The sequence below is a fragment of the Jaculus jaculus genome, chromosome 9 (assembly GCF_020740685.1).
Source record: "Jaculus jaculus isolate mJacJac1 chromosome 9, mJacJac1.mat.Y.cur, whole genome shotgun sequence".
Classification (NCBI taxonomy): Eukaryota; Metazoa; Chordata; class Mammalia; order Rodentia; family Dipodidae; genus Jaculus; species Jaculus jaculus.
In genome coordinates, this window is record NC_059110.1 from 87,677,166 (window position 1) to 87,698,008 (window position 20,843).

At 49.4% G+C, this 20,843-nt stretch overlaps 1 protein-coding gene across 1 annotated transcript in view; it reads left to right on the plus strand.

Moving 5' to 3' along the window:
• Positions 1-1,141: 1,141 nt before the first annotated feature.
• The window catches only part of Nos2 (nitric oxide synthase 2), a 42,483-nt gene continuing 22,781 nt past the window's right edge, over positions 1,142-20,843 (plus strand). Inside the window, exons 1-10 of the mRNA XM_045158325.1 lie at positions 1,142-1,162; positions 4,689-4,773; positions 5,552-5,674; positions 5,775-5,923; positions 11,819-11,981; positions 12,718-12,809; positions 14,072-14,213; positions 14,310-14,449; positions 16,742-16,916; positions 17,009-17,110. Coding sequence (XP_045014260.1) covers positions 5,814-5,923; positions 11,819-11,981; positions 12,718-12,809; positions 14,072-14,213; positions 14,310-14,449; positions 16,742-16,916; positions 17,009-17,110 — 924 coding nt within the window. The 5' untranslated portion in view covers positions 1,142-1,162; positions 4,689-4,773; positions 5,552-5,674; positions 5,775-5,813. The remainder of the gene's footprint in view (positions 1,163-4,688; positions 4,774-5,551; positions 5,675-5,774; positions 5,924-11,818; positions 11,982-12,717; positions 12,810-14,071; positions 14,214-14,309; positions 14,450-16,741; positions 16,917-17,008; positions 17,111-20,843) is intronic.

Genomic DNA, 20,843 nt, shown 5'->3' on the forward strand with positions numbered 1-20,843 from the left:
CTGCATGGCTGGCCGGATGTTCCTGGAAGAGGAAGCAATCTACAAAGGGAATTTTAGTTTGAAAGCAACAGGAGCCAATCGTTTATTTTCATTTTAAAACATAATTTTCAAACCAGGAGCCGTATTCTCGGTGCTTTACTATTTTGTGTAAACAAGTGAGTCAGAAGCAAGCTTGGTGTGTGCATGCAGGGGTTCTTACACCTATTTTAGAGACCATAAGGTGAGTGTGGAGACTGTGGAATGAATTCTATGGAACTCAGAACAGATTTGAGCTACTGTTTCTATCTGGGCTTCAAGCTGCTCAGAATACCCAAGTTCACCCTTTCCTCTTTGGGCTTGGTGTCTAATAGACTGAAATATGGCCAGGAGGGTCCCCGAGGGCTTGCAACCCTACCCTTCCTGGATAGAAATCAGCTGCCCCACCCAACGCAGCCACTCACAGTGAGCAGCATACCTTGTTCCCGTGTCTTCCAGGTCGCCGGGACCCAGGGGCCTGCAGAAGCTGGGGGTGCTTCTGCCCAACGGGCACTAGAACTCACCCCCAACCTCAAGCTTCCTTTATCATGGGGAGTCACGCAGGCTATGGGGGAAAGATGACAGGTTTCCTGGGGGCAGCTCTAGTGAGAGACGGTTAATGTTGAGCAGAGGCCATGAGACTGCCGGGCAGGGGTGAGCCAGACTCTGGATTTCTCTGTTCCTCCAGCTTCCTCCCTCAATAGAGTGGAGGTGATAGACAGAATTCCCTTCCTTGCTGGATTTCCTAAAGGGAGGAGAGGAGATAAGGATCCAGCTAAAAACTGTCAAGTGGGAGACGTGCTTATCCTATGGTTATTGCATGGGGGAAATAAACAATCCTAAAGTCACTGTTCCCCAGGGCACAGGTGGGCTGCGGGTGCGATTCTCCTGGGCCCTGGTCGCCGGGAAGGGGGGGGGGGCGTGGGGCGGGGCTCCAGCGCGGGAAGCGGTCTCCCCGCCCAGGGGCGGGGGCTGCAGGGTCCCAGGGCTATAAGGTGGCCGGGGGGCCGGGGCCCAGCGCGGGGCGGGGAGCTGTGGCCATGCGCGAGGGGCTGAGCTCCGCGTGCGACGCCGCGCGGCCGCGGCTCTGCCGCCTGCTGCGCAGGATCCTGGGCTCCAAGGTCGCCCGCCGCGTCGGCCCCGCCAGGTACTACCGCCCGCCGGCCCGGGGAGCGGGGAGGGCGGCGGGACGAGCGCTTGTGCACCCCGGAACTTCCCTGCTGCGCTCGTGGGAGACCGGCTCGCCAAGCAGCCCAGGCTGGCTTCGAACCTGCGGCGTCCTCCCGCCTCAGCCTGCCGAGTCACAGAATTTACAGATGTGCGCCACCATGCCCAGCTTGCTTGCTTTCTCTCTCTCTCTCTCTCTCTCTCTCTCTCTCTCTTCTTCCTTTTTTCTTTCTCTTCTTCTTGCTTCTTTCTTTCTCTCCTTTCTTCCCTCCCTCCCTCTTCGTTCCTTCCTCCCTCCTTCCCACCCTTCTTCTTTTTGCTGTTTCTTATTTTAATTTGGGATCCTGGAGATTATTGCTCTAGCTGTTAAGAAGGGCAGAGAGAGTCTTCTCCACAAATAAGATCCATTTTCCACCTCCACTGGCCCAAGGAGAGGCAGGCTAGCTGGAGTTGTGAGACTGCCGGGAACCCTGGGCCTCCCCTCGGCCCCAGATCTCAGCGCTGGGCTTGCTGATGATTCTCTGGCGCCCACCATGGAACCGCCTCATGGCAAGGCCTTAAGGGTTCTTCATCCTTGCAAAAAGCCAAGCCGGTCATCCTGAGAGTGTCTGTGGTTCAGGAGGATCCATGATTCAATAATTTGGAACCAAGTGTCAGAATCTTAATGTCCTCACCTGGTGACTGGTCCCTGGATCCTTCTTTAACAGATTTCCTGAAAAAAGTAGTGTGTGTGTGTGTGTGTGTGTGTGTGTGTGTGTGTGTGTAGAAGGGGGGACTAGGGGAGGAATGAACTACATATAGGAGTCTGAGCAAAGCTGTGTTTGCTCAATATTAATTTTTTTTGAGATAGGGTCTTGCTCCAGCCCAGGCTGACCTGGAAATCCACTAGGTAATCTCAGGCTGGCCTCGAATTTATCCTACCCCAGCTTTCTGAGTGTTGGGATTAAGGGCGTTTGCCACCACGCCTAGCAAATATTGATTTTTTAAACCTCACTTATAAAAAGAATTCATAAAATCTTAAAATTTGAGAGATGCAGAAGCATATAAAAAAAATTAAAGTTGCCCATTTCCTCATCACTTCATTCTAGTTTCACTGGCACTTCCCCTAGGTGCATGCTGGCCTGCAAGGTATATATACACCGGGGGTGGGGGGGAGTATCAGCCCACGTGAGCTGGAAGAATGGCTTAGTGGTTAAGGTGCTTGTCTGCAAAGCTAAAGGACCCAGGACCCACGTAGCCAGATGCACAAGATGGCGCATGCATCTGGAGTTCGATCGCAGCGGGTAAAGGCCCTGGCACACCCATTTTTTTTTCTCTCTCTCAAATAAATAAATAAATAAAACCTATATGCAAACATCTAGCCACAGATTGTGGAGTCAGGCTAAGTAACCCTTCTGAACAGTGGGTTTCAGGCAGCCTTTACCATGATTAATATGGCGTGGTGGTGCACACCTTTAAACCCAGCACTTGGCAGGCAGAGGTAGGAAGATCACTGTAAATTTAAGGCCAGCCTGGGACTACAGAGTTCCAGGTCAGCCTGGGCTAGAAGCCCTACCTCAAAAACAGAGAGATTGAGAGAGACTATTTGTATCGTAAATGCTTATGTTAAGTATATGACCTTACTCTCCTGTCTATTACCATAGTTCAGCTAACGTTTCCGATCTGTCTCCAGAATTGAAAAGTATGGGTACACCATGGGGGATGGAGTGAGGGAGGGTGTTGAAGGAGTGAAGGAGCAGTAAGGCTTAGGGTGGGGGCCTCCCACCTCCATCTTCCTGTTTAGGCTGTCCAAAGTGACTGCTCAGCTGTGGCTCAGCTGCCCTACGTGTTCAGTTTATCCCGTCGTGACTTTTTAAAAAAATATATTATTTATTTGCAAGCAGAGAGAGAAAGAGAGAAGGGAAGGGAGGGAGAGAGAGAATATGAGTGTGCCAGGGCCTCCAGCCACTGCAAATGAACTCCAGATGCATGCACCGCTTTCTGCATCTGCCTTTATGTGGGTACTAAGGCACTGAACCATGGTCATTAGGCTTTGCAGGCAAGCGCTTTAACCACTGAGCCATCTTTCCAGACCCCATCTTGGCTTTTTTTTTTTTTTTTTAAACCTTCCTGGTGAGGAGTACTACTCCAGACCAAAGGGGCATGCTAAAGAAAAATTAGTCAACTAGCTGTGTGTGGTGGGGCACACCTGTAATCCCAATACATGAGAGGGGGAGGCAGGAAGATGAGTTCAAGGTCAGGGCTGGGAAGGGGGCTTGGGGGATAAAGTGCATGCCATGCAAATGTGGGGACCAGAGTACTGTCCCTGGGGCCCCTGGCACCCGTGAAAATGCTGGGTGGACATGATGGCCTGCCTGTGGTCCTAATGCTTGGAAGAGGACATGGGGTCACTGGGCAAGCTGGCTACTTAGTCTAGCCCATTCAGCAGTCTGCGTTCAAGTGAATAAGGGGGAGCGTGATCAAAGGAGACACCCACCATCAACCTCTGGCCTCTGTTCACATGTGTGTGCACACTGTACACCTGCTCACACATATGCATGCCAAAAAACATGTTCAAGTTCATCCACGGCCTCATAGTAAGTTCAAGTCCAGAAAATACACACCATCACTACCACCAAAAAGCAGGCAGAGCGGGACATGATGGTGCATGCCTTCAGTTCCAGCACTTGGGAGGCTGAGGTAGGAGGATCGCAGTGAGATCGAGGCTACCCTGCGACTACAGAGTGAATTCCAGGTCAGCCTGGGCTAGAGTGAGAGCCTAACTTTAAAAAATAAAAAATAAAGAAGCAGGCAGAAAGGAAGGAAGAAAAAAGTTATTCAATGACTTGTGGTCTTCTTGTTTTTTTGTTTTCTGAGGTAGGGTCTCACAATAGCTCAGGCTGACCTGAAATTCACTTTGTAGTCTCAGGGTGGCCTCGAACTTGTGGTGATCCTCCTACCTCTGCCTCCTGAGTGCTGGGATTAAAGGCGTGCGTCACCATGGCCGGCACAATTTTTTTTGATACAGAGTCTTACTATAGCCCAGGCTGGCCTCAAACTTGCAGCCCTCCTCCGTCAGCCTCTGGAGAGCTGTGAGCCAGCATACCCAGCTTTTGTGATATTTGTTAAAAGAGGGTGAGTAGGTCTTTATTGAGGACTAAACCCAGGTAGGTAGTAGGCAGCCACCCTGATGGCCCAGGAGGGCAGAGCTGATGGAACTTTCGATGGCTTTGGCAGAGGGGCATTTTCCCAGAACTTCTGTGTGTGGCTGTCTGACAGCTTTGGCTCGACCCTCTCAGGTCCTTTTGGCTTTGTGTGGAGAAGACATGAAGAGGAAGAGAGAGGATGATGATGAGATTCTGTGTGACTGTCTTCATCTCCATCCTCCTCAACTGGAAGCCAGGAGCAGTTCATTCCTACCTCTGGACCTCAGTGTCCCTATGTGTCACATGGGGTACTAGGAGAGGTCACCCCAAGATCCTTTCCACTCCCACACTCCATCTTATGACAGCTGTTTTCTTTCACAGTTCGGTGACACAGGATGACCTCAAGAGTCACAGCCCTGGCAAGCACCAGAACGGGCCCCCCCGGCCGCTCACAGGGACAGCACAGGTGGGCGGGTCACACGGGTGTGGGAAGCCCCTTCCTCCCTCACCCCTTTTTCCCTTACCCTGGTAGATGCAGGCTAAACAGCCATTTGGAGGCTGGGCTTGAGGGTTCAGGAAGCCATGGCATCTGAGTAGGTAGCAAGAGGAAAATTCCAGATGGGGGGTTATAGTGGAGAGCCAGGGAGGCTGTGGACAGTAGGACATGTCACAATCAGCGGCAATGGCAGCTCCAAGGCCCACTGGCACCCAGATGACTTGCCTAGGTGGCTGGCAGCACTGGCGAGGACAGTTTGAGACCATTTGTCAAGCCAGGGGTGAGACGTCCTCAAATGATCCCAAACTCACCAGTTGAGCATTTAGTGCCAGCTCCCACCTCTGACCCAGGTCCCATCTTCCTGAGGGCTTTCCCAGCCCTGAGAGCTGTGGAGAGGTGGCAGGGTACTGGGGAGGGAGGCAGAAAGTGCTCCCGTGTAAGCAAGGTAGTGGCTCATCTGCCCCATCCCAGTTTCTGGCGTGGGCAGTCCCGGTTGGCTAGCTTAAACCGGTGCTGTCCAGAACTCAGTGAGGAGAGAACTCTGGCCCGGGCCCAGCCAGCTGCAGTGCTCAGCCAGTGATGGCCCAGCTGCTGGGAAGGGTGGAGGGCTGGGGACTGGGCCCCCTGGCCTGCATTCCCCCTTATAGCTCCGTTATGCCCAAGCAGGGCTCTCTGGTTTGGGGGAGACCTGTGTTGTCCTGGGGTTGCAGGCATGTGGGAAAACCTAGGTGTTTAACTGCCCTCTTAGAAATCTCCAGAATCCCTAGACAAGCTGCATGTGCCTCCAACGACGTGCCCACAGTATGTGAAGATCAAAAACTGGGGCACTGGAGTGATCTTGCAAGATACCCTTCATCAAAAGGCCAAATCGGTGAGAAGGTTTGGGAAGCACCCAGAGGAAGTTGGTGGCCCAGGCGAAGGTGGTGGGAGGTTAGAAGCTCCCCTCACTGTCTGCCTCTCTCTCTTTTTAGGATTTCACCTGCAAGTCCAAATCTTGCTTGGGGTCCATCATGAACCCCAAGAGTTTGACCAGAGGACCCAGGGACAAGCCCACCCCGCTAGAGGAGCGTCTACCTCAAGCTATTGAATTTATCAACCAGTATTACGGCTCCTTTAAAGAGTAAGTCTGGCTCCCTCCGCCTGGGGGGCCCTGGGGGTTTCCTGTCACCAGCCATTGTGCTCTGCCCCTGGGCCTGTGCGTCACAGCCTCGCTGTGGTTCCAGGCCTACACCATTGATTCCTCCGAGAAAGGACTCAGTGGACGCTCTCATAACGTGGGGATGGAGACAAAGTGTAGACATTGCTGTCATGGCTAGAAGTGTGGGTTTACTGGTAACTGACTTTGAATTCTGGCTCCACCACAAACCATTGCTAAGTCCTGAGGAAATCTATTTTGAACCTCAACGTCCCCAGATAAAGTGGGGGTCATAGAATCTGGCTCATTAGATTGCTGTGAGGATGGTGGTAGGTTTCACACACAGGACCCTTGAACTGACTTGAAATGGATTCTTTCATCATGAAGTGCTTGAGACAGAGGGGGCCCTTAGAGACCATGGTCAGCTCTTCTATAGTGTGAGCAAGATGACCAGGGACACATCCCCCATCACCTCATCCCAGCTAGAGGCCAGGTCACCAGACTTGGTGGGGTGTCATATTCCTGGGGTGCTGTACTCCTGGGTTGCTCTTCATCCTATGCTTGAGGCTTCCAGTGTCCAGAGTCCTTTATTTATTGAATCATTTGCTCATTCTATGACAAATGCATATCAAGTATTGAGTATGGACTCTTTTTCTTTCTTTTTTTAAAAAGCTTATTTTATTTTTTCTCAAATTTTTAAAACATTTTCCATGATTATAAAAAAAAATATCCTGGTAATACTCTCCCCCAGCCCACTTTCCCCTGTGAAATTCCATTCTCCATCATATCCCCTCCCCATCTCAATCAGTCTCTCTTTTATTTTGATGTTGTGATCTTTTCCTCCTCTTATGATGGTCTTGTGTAGGTAGTGTCAGGCACTGAGGTCATGGATATCAAGGCCTTTTTGTGTCTGGAGGGAGCACATTGTAAGGAGTCCTACCCTTCCTTTGGCTCTTACATTCTTTCCGCCACCTCTTCCGCATTAGACCCTGAGCCTTGGAAGGTGTAATCGAGATGTTACTCGGTAATCTAGTCACTTCTTTCCAGCACCATGATACCTTCTGAGTCATCCCACGGTCACTGCCATCTGAAAAGAGAAGATTCTCTACCCAAAGTGAGAGTAGCATTAATATAAGTGTATGAATATTAAGAGAAGTGCTTACTGGGCAGTTTGATAAGCATAGTATATACACTTATCCAGACATCAGCAGATGTTACACCCCTAGGGCTCATGATTACCCCTGTTTTAAGTTTTCATTATCAGGTATGTATTCCTTCCTTTGGAGTGGGTTTCCATCATGACAGATGTGCCACTATTGCACCTGTTGGCTCATTTGGCCTGGCTGGCCAATTATAAGGCTGGCAGTGTCTACTGTTGAGTATCTTAACTGGTGGTATCTCTTTCTCCCATTGAACTGCATGCAGAATGGCTTCTTCCAGCTTTCTGTCAGCTGGTCTACATGGAGGAGGTTATCAGCTTAGTTCCAGCAGGATTTCTCAGTGGCCTTGCAGTCCAAGTATGTGGAATTCTCAGCAATAGGGTCTTACTATCGATTCCTGGTGGGAAATCAAGGGCCTCGGCAATGGCCTATAATGTTTTGGGGGCATCAGGGACCTCCCTGAATAGGCCTGTTCTTTTTATTTGGACTGGGGAGAGAGAATGGGCACAGCAGGGCCTCCTGTGAACTCCAGATCTCTGCGCAATTTGTGCATCTGGCTTTACATGGGTACTGAGGAATTGAACTGGGAATGTCAGGCTTTTCAAGCAAGTTCCTTTAATTGCCCTGATAAGCTTTGGTTTTTTGAGGTAGAGTCTCCCTCCAGCCCAGGCTGACCTGGAATTCACTCTGTAGTCTCAGAGTGGCCTTGAATTTATAGCAATCCTCCTACCTCTGCCTCCTAAGTGCTGGGATTAAAGGCGTGTTCTACCACACCTGGCTCTTTTGTAGTTTTCTTTTCTTCTTTTTTTGTTTTTGGTATTTTGAGATATTGTTTCACTGTAGCCCAGGCTGACCTGGAATTCACTATGGAGTCTCAGGGTGACCTCGAACTCATGGCGATCCTCCTACCTCTGCCTTCTGAGTGCTGGGATTAAAGGCGTGTGCCACCATGCCAGGCTGGACTCTTTTTCGAACTCTGGAATTCAAAGATTTTCTACTGTTACTTGCCAATGTCATCATTGTCCACATGCACAATTGTAAACATTCAAAGAGGCTGTGTAGCCATCGTGGCTAAGAGCCAGGGTTCAGGCATTCACCTATCCAGGTTCAAATCTTCACAGGGCCTGGATGAGTTACTTCATTTCTCTGTGCCTCTATTTTCCTGACTGAAAATATTGATAAGACTAGACCCACCTTGTAGGAGTTTGTAAAACTGAGTTAGCATCTATAAAGAGCTAGGGACAGTTGCTGGGCATGGTGGCGCACGCCTTTAATCCCAGCACTCCTGAGGCAGAGGTAGGATTGCCATGAGTTCAAGGCCACCCTGAGACAACGTAGTGGATTCCAGGTCAGCCTGAGCTGGAGTGAGACCCTACCTCAAAACAAACAAGAATAAAATAAAATAAAATAAAATAAAATAAAATAAAATAAAATAAAAAGAGCTAGGATACAGATGATTGGGCTTCTGTGTGAGAATGAAAATACTTAGTAGCAGAGGCCAGTAAGTTAAAAAGGAGACATAAAGGGAAGAGAAAGGAAGGGAGGAGGATACTTAATAGGTTGATATTGTATATATGTAATTACAATGATTGTAATGGGGAGGTAATATGATGGAGAATGGAATTTCAAATGGGAAAGTGTGGGGGTGGGGAGGGAGGGAATTACCATGGGATATATTTTATAATCATGGAAAATGTTAATAAAAAATAAAAAAAATAAAAAAATTAAATAAAATAAAAAGAGCTAGGAATAGTGCTCGGCCTATAATATGGATAGCTTAGATCTTAGCTCTCATTATGTATTTTTGAAACAGCATAACAGATGTAACTGAGGCTGGTCTTGAACCTATATTCTTCCACCCAAGTGCTAGGCTTGCAGGTATGAACACAATGCCTGGATTTTTTTTCTTTTTAGAACACTGTAACCCACGTTAGCCAGATGCACAAGGGGGCGCATGTGTCTAGAGTTCCTTTGCAGTGACTGGAGGCCCTGGTGTGCCCATTCTCTCTCTCTCTGCCTCTTTGTCTGTCGCTCTCAAGTAAATAAATAAAAATAAACCAAATCAAATACAAGACCATGCAATTTAGGCCCCCTAAGACCTTTAAACTCAAAACGAACAACGAGGGCATAAGAACAGTGGCTGAGGCGGTGGAGTTCTGCTCTGGCCCTGGGGCTGGCATGACATTGTCGTTTTGTGGTGCAGACTCTCGGGCACTTTTAATATGAAGTGAGGCACGGAAGGGCACCCAGTGTACCCTTCTCAATACAGCTATCCAAGGCCAAAGCTGGGAAGGACCTCTACAAGAGTCCCCCCATCTTCCAGGCCAGTGCTCCCCAACCCTGCCTGTCTGCTTGCAAAATGTTGATGCCTGATCCCTTGGGCTAAGGACAGCAATTTCGGTAAGGGAGACATCTCTGTTCAACCCTTGGTTCTGATGGAGAGAGGGGGGAGGCCTGTGGAGCGCTGCCTGCTTTAGGAGCTTGTTTCGGGGCCTTTGTGACTGCAGCGGTCCCAGCCTCTGGTCTTCCTGCTTGGTTGGTAACCAGTAGTCTCCTCTTTGGGGTGCAGGGATTTTTCTAGATAGGCTTCACTGAACCACAGTTCTCAGTTTTTTTTCACTTAGCACTGAGCATGCGCAGAGCTCTGAGCCACCTGGGGCAGTGCATCACAGCTCTGCCAGACTGGGGCTATTGCCAACCCTCTCCCACAGACTAGGAAACAGGTCCACTGAGCAGATACATTCTAAGGTGATAGGGCTGGGATTTGGACCTAGCCAGTTGGTACCAGGGGCCCATGGCTTTTAGCTTTAGTGCCTGTGAAGACTAAGGACCTAGGTTCGACTCCCCAGGACTCATGTAAGCCAGATGCACAAAGTAGTGCATGTGTCTGGAGTTGGTTTGTAGTGGCTGGAGGCCCTGGCATGTTATTTTCTCTCTCTCTCTCTCTCTCTCTCTTTCTCTTTCACTCAAATAAATAAATAAAATATTTGTATAAAGCACAAAAAAGAGGGGGAGAGGCTGGTGATATAGCTCCATGCTAGAGAGCTTACCTAGCATGTGAGACAACATAGGTTCTAACCCTGGTGTCACATAAAGAGAGAGAGAGGAAGCCGGGTGTAATGTCAGCACTGGGGAGGCAGAGGTAGGAGGCTCGCCATGAGTTCAAGGCCACACTGAGACTACAGAGTGAATTCTAGATCAGCCTGAGCTAGGGTGACAACCTATCTCGAAAAAAAAAAAAAGAGAGAGAGAGCGAGAAAGAGATGGGGGGAAGGGAGGAAGGGAAAGGAAAAGAAGAGAAAATGGTAAAAATCAAAAAAAAAAATCTTTTTAAGAGAATTGGGAGCAAATAAAACTCTCTGGTGTGTTCACACATGCGTTGATACTCTGTCGTGTATGTTAGAGGCCTCTGTGTAATTATGATTGCGACGATTATCACGCTCCAGCCACACACCTTTAACTGCGGAGCCATCTCCCTGGCCCATTATCACGCTCCAGTACAGAGTAGGTGATATTTCTAGAAGCTTTGTTTGAGGATGAGGGGTACTGATCTTACCCAGAAGCAGTTCCTTATGACAGGGACATCCTTGAGGAGAAACATCACCAGTGTTTTGTCCTTGTGCTTCTTTTGTAATCCAAGAGGAGGGGCCAAGACGCTCTGCATGCCCCAAAGTGCCATTTTGTTCTGAGTCCTCCACTGACCTTAATCACAGTTTCATTCTTTAAATAGTTTTTTGTTTGTTGCCATTTTGAAAGCCTTTGGTGGAAATCTTAAGGTTTTTTTGGAAATCTTAAGGTTGCTGTGTTTGTGTGTGTTTGTGTTTCAAAGTCTTTGTGACCAACTTACTCCCCACTGCTGTATAATTTTGAAGTATGCTTAAATTACTGAGCATTGTTCCCCCGGGGCAGACCCTGGGGCTCTGCAGGCTGAGTGCCAACCTCAGTGTATCTGGGCCTCACTGGGCTTCCTGAGGAACACTCAAGGCTTTCAGTCTCCGTTGGGTGGAAGGTAAAAGGTCCTATTTCTTTCCCTGTAGGCCTTTAAGGGTCTAGGCTTGGCAGCAGGGCTGCCTGAGTCTGCGTTCTCATTTTTCTTTATGTCACCGTGCTTGTGTTTCTGGGCCTGGTACTTCATTCCCTAGGGCATTACAATCCTTGATTGTAAAATAACCTACCAGGGTTGGAGAGATGGCTTAGTGGTTAAGGCATTTGCCTGCAAAGTCAAAGGGTCCAGGTTCAATTTCCCAGCACCCACGTTAGCCAGATGCCCAAGGTGGCATATGCATGCATGTGGCGTTCATTTGCAGTGGCTAGAGGCACTGGCGTGCTCTCTCTCAAATAAATAAATTAAAAATAAAATAAAGTAACCTACTAAACTAGGCATGGTGATATGAATCTGTAATCACAGGTTCTTGGGAGGCTGAAGCAGGAGGACCAGGAGTTCAGAATATTCATAACATGCAGGATCCAGTATGAATGCAATTATGTGCACTAGTTCCAACATAATTAATAACTTCAAGACGGCAAGCACAGAGCCTTACGTGCTAGACCCCAGTAAGCTAAGTGCGGGCCACGAAGTCAGCCCCAGAGAAGACAGGTTCCCAGAGGGCCAGCTTGCCTTGCATGTGTCCCATTCCAGTTCCTGCTTCTGGGGACTGAATTAGTCCCCCATGTCAGGCCCTCTCATTGTTGCTCTTCCTGATGTCTTCCTGTCCCCCAGGGCAAAAATAGAGGAACATCTGGCCAGGCTGGAAGCTGTGACAAAGGAGATAGAAACAACAGGAACCTACCAGCTGACAGGGGATGAGCTCATTTTCGCCACCAAGCTGGCCTGGCGCAATGCCCCCCGCTGCATTGGTCGGATCCAGTGGGCCAACCTGCAGGTGAGTCTCGTGGGCAGAGCGATTGGGAGAGGGAAGGGGAGTGGCCAGGCCCCTGGGCCTTAAGCAGATGGTTCTGCAGCAGGGTCATGCCTGGGGTTCCAGGCCAAAAGCCAAGATGCTCTCTGCCCCCCGCCCTAGGAGCCTGGAATTCTCTTTCAGCACCAGCCTCTCCACCTGCCCCCCACTCATGTTAAACGTCAGACTAAACAGCGCCGGGAGTGCAAACACCGACCTTGGTTTTGTTATGCCCTAGACCTTGGTGCTCCAAGAGAGCTCGTTTGCCCCCCGTGTTTGCATTCTTGGCTCCTAGAGAACGTTTTGTTTATCCTTGCCAACTAGACCATCGTTTCCTTGGAGGGTCGTTTGTTGTGGGGTCCTATCGAGTGCACTTGAACTGGGAAAGTCCAGGGAGACCAACGGTGGCTTTATGACATGGGCTCCCATGGCACAGAACTAGGCTGGCGCTGTGGGGACCCTGGCTCATGGCGCTTTAAAGCCGAGCACTCTTGGGAGTTTGGTTTTGCTGGGATCTCCTGAATGGGATTCTCTGCTCTTCTGAGAGAGCCGGAGAAGCCATGGGCAGGAGAGCCTTGATGTGGGGGCTGTGGACGCAGAGAGGAGAATGTGGCCCTCTGCATTTGCTATGTGTTAGTGAACAGGCTTGGGGCTTCCCATGAACCCCAAAGCCTCTGTCCACACTGTCATTGAGGGTGTTGTCTGGGTGGGCTGTGCGCAGGTCTTAGATGCCCGGAGTTGTACCACCGCCAAGGAGATGTTCCAGTATATCTGTAGACACCTGCGTTACGCCACCAATAACGGCAACATCAGGTGAGGGTGCCTTTCCCAGGTAGGCCTACCCCGCCAGAGACTCAGCCAAAAGATGTAGGCGGATCTGGGGAGGGTTCTGGCTCTGGGGAGCTGGAATGATAAGAACTATCTCCAGGCGCTTACCTAACTCTGTCAGAAGCCCAGTTACTGGCTTTCCTTCTGGTTTGAATGGTGGGCATGGGGTTGTAGCTCAGTTGGCAGAGTGTTTGCCTAGCATGCACGATGCCCTGGGTTTGAGCCCCACCACCACATACACTGGGAATGGTGGTGCACGCCTGTAATCTGAGCATTCAGAGGTGGAGGGAAATGAGGAGTTCAGGGTCATCCTCAGCTACATAGTGAATTAAAGGTCAGCCTGAGGGACTGGAGAGATGGCTTAGGGGTTAAGGCGCTTGCCTGTGAAGCCTAAGGACCCAGGTTTGATTCCCCAGTACCCATGTAAGCCAAATGCACAAAGTGATACAAGCCCATTCTCTCTCTCTGCCTCTTTCTCAATAAATAAATAAATAAATAATTTAATTTTCAAACAAAAATGGTCGGTCTGAGCTAGGTGAGACCCTGTCTTAAAAAAAAAAGCAACTTCTTAGTTGCATGTGGTGGTACATACCAACATACCAGGAATTTTCATCATTCAGGAAGCGAAGGCAGGAGGACTGTCACAAGTTCAAGGCCCGCCTAGGCTACATGGAAAGATGTCAAAACAAACAAACAAATCACCTCTTCACTGTTTTGGGATTAGGGCTCCCACTCATTAGGAGAGAGGCGACATCAATTTTTAAGCAGATGGCTTTGGTGTGACTTTCTTCTTAGATGTGAGTCACGGCTCACCACTGCCCCTCCCCTCCCTGCTTACCCCATAGGACTGAACAGCTCATTCTGCTGTTTACTCACTTTTGTGCCCAGCAAACCCTCAGTACCCTCCTCATGGGGTCTTAGCACAGGACAGGGCCAGGGGTTGGGGCAGGGAATGAAGGCTGGCAGAGCAGGCTGCTCTGAGAGCCTAGGTCATGGCTCCAGTTGGCTCTGAACTCGCACCCCCTGCTTGGCTGCAAGGAAAGAAGCACGTGACCACGGGGCGGGCGTGGGACCGGAGACCTGGTGGGGGTCCTTGTGCTGCTCTCGAAGGAGGAGACTGGGGGGAGCTGGCGGGAGGAAGCGCTGCTATGTCAGGGGATGAATTCAGGGGCTTCAGAGCAGGAAGGATGGAGCCCCCACCTCAGGGGCCAGTTGGTAAAAATCGCACTGTCCCTGTTGTGGGGAAGGTCGGCCATCACCGTGTTCCCGCAGCGGAGCGATGGGAAGCATGACTTCCGCGTCTGGAACTCGCAGCTCATCCGGTATGCTGGCTACCAGATGCCCGATGGCTCCATCAGAGGCGACCCTGCTAACTTGGAGTTCACCCAGGTATCTACCTGGCCTCCCCTGGGACCTTCCTTGGGGCAGGAGGCCAGGGCAGACGCAGAGCCTGGGCCTGCACGCCCACTGGCTGCCTTTCCCTAGCTGTGCATCGACCTGGGCTGGAAGCCCCGTTACAGCCGCTTCGATGTGCTGCCTCTGGTCCTGCAAGCCGATGGCCGAGACCCCGAGATCTTCGAAATCCCTCCTGACCTTGTGCTGGAGGTGCCCATGGAACATCCCAAGTAAGTTACCTGGAGTACAAGTCCATATGCACCCCTCCTCGTCCTCCCCTGGGTTGACCCAGCCTCTTCCTGTACCTTTCCCCCCAGAAAAGTCTAGCTTCAGGGGATACCCAGAGGGAGCACCAGCGGGGCGTACCTTAGCATTCTCCTTCCCCACCCAGATAGGGTCTCAGCAGCCCAGGCTGACCTGGAATTCACTATGTAGTCTCAGGGTGGCCTCGAACTCACGGCGATCTTCCTACCTCTGCCTCTGCCAGTGCTGGGATTAAAGGCGTGCGCCACCCCACCCGGCTTTCTGCCTTGTCACTCTTGCTCTCTGCAACAGCTCTGCTCTTTCCTCTCTGGCCTCAGCCCTGTGGGGACCCACTGGTGGTGCGTGGGGAAAGCGGCTGCCTAGACAGGCAGCGCCCTGGTACTGGTAGTTTGGGAAGTTGTACCTTCTTGAGTTCCTCAGTGTGAGGACCTAGGTTTCTTTTGTTCTCCTGCCAACTTTCTTAGCTGTCCCTCTCCCGGCCGGGGGTGGATGTGTTAGGTTACTTTAAGCCCTCAACTGCTTTAACCCCTGCTCTTGACATTATCATCATCATTATTGCAAAAACACCTCCATATATGGGAGGCATATTGCCTAGCAGGCGCTGAGTTGATTCTTCTTGTCCTTTGAATACACTGAACTCGGTCCTGCCTCTGGGCCTTTGCACTATGCCCGCCACTGGGGATTTTGCAAGGCCCATTTCTTGTCGTCAAGAGGTACTTCCTGGGCTGGAGAGATGGCTTAGCAGTTAAACGCTTGCCTGTGAAGCCTAAGGACCCCGGTTCAAGGCTCAACTCCCCAGGACCCACGTTAGCCAGATGCACAAAGGGCGCACGCGTCTGGAGTTCGTTTGCAGTGGCTGGAAGCCCTGGCGCACCCATTTTCTCTCTCTCTGTCTGCCTCTTTCTCTCTCTGTCTGTTGCTCTCAAATAAATAAATAAGCAACAACAAAAATTTTGTTTTAAAAAGAGGTACTTCCTGTAGAATCACCACTGTCTCTGAGAGGACCCTCCTGACCCCCAGTGGCGAGTGGTCACTCTCATCTCTTAGAATGCTTTGTCGTTTTCATTTCCTTGTTGATGCATTTGATTTCCTCTTTATGGTCTAGAAGAGATTAGACATTGGACTGTTACCCTCCTTGAGAATAGAAATCTTATTTAGTATTTTGTTTATTTATTTATTTGAGAGAGAAAGAGGGGGAGAGAGAGAGAGAAAGACAAACTCCAGATACATGTGCCACCTTGTGCATCTAGATAATGTGGGTCCTGAGGAATCAAACCTGGGTCCTTAGGTTTCTCAGACAAGCGCCGTAGCTGCTAAGCCATCTCTCCAGCCCTAGAAATATATTTTTTAAATTTTATACTTATTTATTTGACATTGAAAGAGGGAGAGAGAGAGGGAGAGAATGGGCATGCCAAGAGTTCCAGCTACATGCGCCGCCGTGTCCATCTGGCTAATGTGGGCCCTGGGGAGTCGAACCGGGGTCCTTTGGTTTCACAGGCAAATGCCTTAACCGCTAAGCCATCCCTCCAGCCCTAGAAATCTTTTTTTTTTTTTTTAGTATTGTTATTTTTATTTATTTATTTGAGAGAGAGAGAGAGAAAGGGGACAGGAGAGAGAATGGGTGCACTTCAAACTCCAGACACATGCACCATTCTGTGTATCTGGTTTACCTGAGTATTGAGGAATCATCAAACCTGGGTCGTTAGGCTTTTCAGGCAAGTGCCTTAACCACTGAGCCATCTCTCCAGCCCCAGAGGCTAGAAATCTTGCCTTTCTTGTTCACAGGTGTATTTCTACTATCTCACAGGGTGCCTGACCCATAGTAGGCACTCAGTTATAGGTATTTGTGAAATAATTGGATATCCTGACAAACAGTCTTGTGTTCATAGTCCATGAGTTTGGTCTTCTTGCTTTCATTTTGGTCACAGGGTAATGGAGACTCAGAGAGGCTAAGTGCACCCCAAGTCTCTGCTAGTCAGTGGTGGGGCAGGACTTGACCCTCAGCTTTCTGATGCCAGGGTCCTTCCCGCTGGCTCATGCTTGAGGCCAGTCTGTTTGCATGATGAGTGAGTGAGGGAATGCCTTACTTAATGAATGACCCCGAGTGTGTCCGGTTCGCCTCTTCTGATGGAATGACTGCGATCAGCTCTTAGGGAGGCGTTCTCGTGGTCATCTCTTTCTGAAGCTATTTGTTTCAATGCGGGGAAGGAGGGCAAAAGAGAAGGTTCCAAGTGTGGCTGGCTCTGCTTCGCTGCCAGGTATGAGTGGTTCCGGGACTTGGAGCTGAAGTGGTATGCCCTGCCTGCTGTGGCCAACATGCTTCTGGAGGTGGGCGGCCTCGAGTTCCCGGCCTGTCCCTTCAACGGCTGGTACATGGGCACGGAGATTGGAGTGCGGGACTTCTGTGACTCTCAGCGCTACAACATCCTGGAGGTATTGGGGGCCATCCGACAGGGCCAGCTGGAGGTGTGACCCTGTGGGCGGCTCCTCAGGGTTGCCTCCCTCCATCACCCCACCCTCTGCAGGAAGTGGGCAGAAGGATGGGCCTAGAGACCCACACACTGGCCTCACTCTGGAAAGACCGGGCTGTCACTGAGATCAACGTGGCGGTGCTGTATAGTTTCCAGGTACAACACGGGTCTGGTGGGTCACAAGATGCTTTGGTGAAGGAGCATCTGGCGCTTGATGTCCCTCTAACAGTGTCATTCACTCAGGAATGACCAGTCACTGGGCACCCACTTGACAGGGGCGGGGGCCCGGCCTTTAAGCCTGCTTTAGCCAGTAGGCAACCCCTTACCTCCCAAGACTGGCTTCTCTCTGCACTTGAGCCCGGCATCTCTCGTGCGCCCACTGTTCAAGGACTGCACCTGGAGAAAGCTTCTCCCTGTCTACATCTCCAGGATCCACCCCCACCCCGTGCTGATCTTTCCCGCAGTGTGCAAACAAACGGGCCATGGCAGCTGCCATCTGAGTTAGGAACAAACACAGAACCCAAGCCCCTGCCAACCCTCGGGCTCCCTCTTGTTTTGACTTCTTTATAACTGAAGTGTTGACTTATCTCCTTACGCTTCCTCATCCTACAGTCATTCCAGTTGGCTTTTATTTGTTATTTTGCTTTATTTTTTATTTACTTATTTTTAAAAATTTCTTTGTTTAGTTTTATTTATTTATTGGAGAGCAACAAACAGAGAAAGAGGCAGATAGAGAGAGAGAGAATGGGGTACACCAGGGTCTCCAGCCACTGCAAACGAACTCCAGCTGCGTGCACCCCCTTGTGCATCTGGCTGACGTGGGTACTGGGGAATCAAGCCTCAAACCTGGGTCCTTAGGCTTCATAGGCAAGCGCTTAACCGCTAAGCCATCTCTCCAGCCCTTGTTTTCTTTTTTAAAAATTTATTTGCAAGCAGAGAGAGAGTATGAGAAGAGAGATAGACACACAGAGAGAGAATGGGTGTGCCAGGGCCTCTAGCCACTGCAAACAAACTCCAGACATACACACTACCTTGTGCATCTGGCTTAATGTGGGTCCTGGGGAATTGAACCCTAGTTTGTTGCCTTTACAGGTAAGTACCTTAACCACTGAGTCCTCCCTCTAACTATTTAATTTTTTTAAAAATAGTCTCACTCAATTAAAACAGTGGCTTGGGCTGTCCTGGAACTTTCTTTTTTTTTAATAACTTACTTATTTTTTTACTAACAACTTCCATAATTGTAAACAATATCCCATGGTAATGCCCTCCTTCCCCCCACTTTCCCCTTTGAAACTCCATTCTCTGTTATATCCTCTCCCCCTCTCAATCAGTCTGTCTTTTATTTTGATGCATTGATCTTTTACCTCCTGTTATGATGGTCTTGTGTAGGTAGTGTCAGGCACTGTGAGGTCATGGATATCCAGGCCATTTTGTGTCTGGAAGAGCATGTTGTAAGGAGTCCTACCCTTCCTTTGGCTCTTACATTCTTTCTGCCACCTCTTCTGCATTAGACCCTGAGCCTTGAAAGATGTGATAGATATTTCAGTGCTGAGCACTCCTCTGTCACTTCTTCTTAGCACCGTGATGCCTTCTGAGTCATCCCAAGGTCACTGCCATCTGAAAAGAGAAGCTTCTCTAACCAAAAGTGAGAGTAGCATTAATATATGGGTATCAACATTAAGAAAAGTGCTTACTGGGCAGCTTGGTGTACATAGTATATGCATTTAGCCAGACAGCAGCAGACGTTACACCCCTAGAGCTCATGGCTACCCCTGTTGTAGGTTTTCAGTATCAGGGATGTATTCTCTCCCATAGAGTGGGCCTGCAGTCCAATTAGAGGGCAGTTGGTTTCCTCCATGACAGATGTGCCACTATTGCACCTGTTGGCTCATTTGTCCTCACTGGCCAAATATAAGGCTTGCAGTGGCCACTGTTGAGTATCTTCACTGGTGATTTCTCTCTCTTTCCCACTGAACAGCATGCAGAATGGCTTCTTCCAGCTTTCTGTCAGCTGGTCTACATGGAGGAGGTTATCAGCTCAGTGGAACTTTCTTTTTTGATGGGTGGGGAGATTAAGGTAGGGTCTCACTCTAGCCCAGGCTGATCTGGAACTCACTGTACATTCCAAGCTCTTCTTGAACTCACAGCTGACCTTCTACCTCAGCTATCACAGCACTGGGATGATAAGCATGAGCCACCATGCTTGAATGCCTGGAACTTTCTTTGTAGCCCATGCTGGCCTCAAACTCATGTTGATCCTCCTGCTTCAGCTTCCCTAATGCTGGCTTTTTTTTTTTTTTGTATTTTATTTTTATTTATTTATTTGATAGAGACAGAGAGAAAGGAAGAGAATGAGAATGATCACATTCGGGCCTCCAGTCACTGCACATGAACTCCAGACACATGTACCACCTTGTGCATCTGACTTATGTGGGTCTTGGGGAATTTAACCTGGGCCCTTTGGCTTTGCAGGCAAGCATCTTCATCACTAAGTCATCTTTCCAGTCCAGGCAAAATTATTTTGTTTTTAATTTTCTAGTCAGTTTTTTTTTTTTTTTTTTTTGAAGTAGGGTCTCACTATAGCCCAGGCTGACCTGGAATTCACTACATAGTCTCAGGCTGGCCTCAAACTCATGGTGATCCTACCATTGCCTTCCACGTGCTGTAATTAAAGGTGTGTGTCACCACACCTTCCTCTAGTCAGTTTTTTAAATATATTATTTATTTATTTATTTATTTGAAAGAGAAAGGTAGAGAGAGAGAGAATGTGTGTGTGTGTGAGAGAGAGAGAGAGAGACAATGGGCATGCCAAGGCCTCCAGCCACTGCAAATGAACTCCAGATGCATGCACCCCCTTGTGCATCTGGCTTATGTGGGTCCTAGAGAATCGAACCGGGGTTCTTAGGCTTCACAGGCAAATGACTTAACCATTAAGCCATCTCTCCAGCCCTCTAGTCAGTTTTATTCTCCCATTACTCCTGAAAATTTTCAGGGTCCACAAACACACCAAAGAGAATCTGCATTTATTCTTTCCTTTTGGCTAGAACCTTCTCACAAATCATCCCATGGCTAGTTCCTTCCTTTCTTGCAGGTCTCAACTGTTATTTTTTAAAGAAGCCCTCCCAGACCATGCTGTTTCAAATGATACCCTCACCCTACCCATCTTGTCTCTTTCCTTTCCTTCATTTAAACTTGGTTTTGTTTTTATTTAACACACTTTAAAAAATATAGCATCTGGGGCTGGAGAGATTGCTTAGTGGTTAAGGCACTTGCCTATGAAGCCTAAAGACCCATGTTCAACTTTCTAGATCCCACATAAGCCAAATACACAAAGGTGAGGCATGTGCAAAGTCACACATGCCCACTAGGTGGCGCAAGCATCTGTCGTGCGATTTCAGTGGCTGAGGCTCTGGGTGCACCAATTCTCTTTCTCTCTCTATAAAATAAAATATAGTGTCTGACATTATGTCGTAGGTGGACTTTTGTCTTGCTTTTTGTTGTTGTTGTTTGAAGTAGGTAGGGACTCACTCTACCCAGGCTGACCTTCAATTCATTATGTAGTTTCAGGCTGGCCTTGAACTTACAGTGATCCTTTTACCTCTGCCTCCCAAGTGCTGTCTTGCGCTGTTTTGTTTGTCCATTAGAATGTTAGCTTCGAGGGGCTCCACAGGGAAGGATCTTGGCCCGCAAGCTCACAGCTGCACCTCTAGTCTAGAGACTGGCACGTGGTAGAGGCTGTAACAAGCTTATGTTCGGATGGACGAATGTGGGTGAGCCTCCATGCCTCTTGTGCAGTTCATATCACTTCGGTTCACCTGTGGGATTGACCTGCAGCTCTGTCTGCTCTCCCTACTTATGCTGGTCCTACACTTTTCTTCCCGACCGCTGG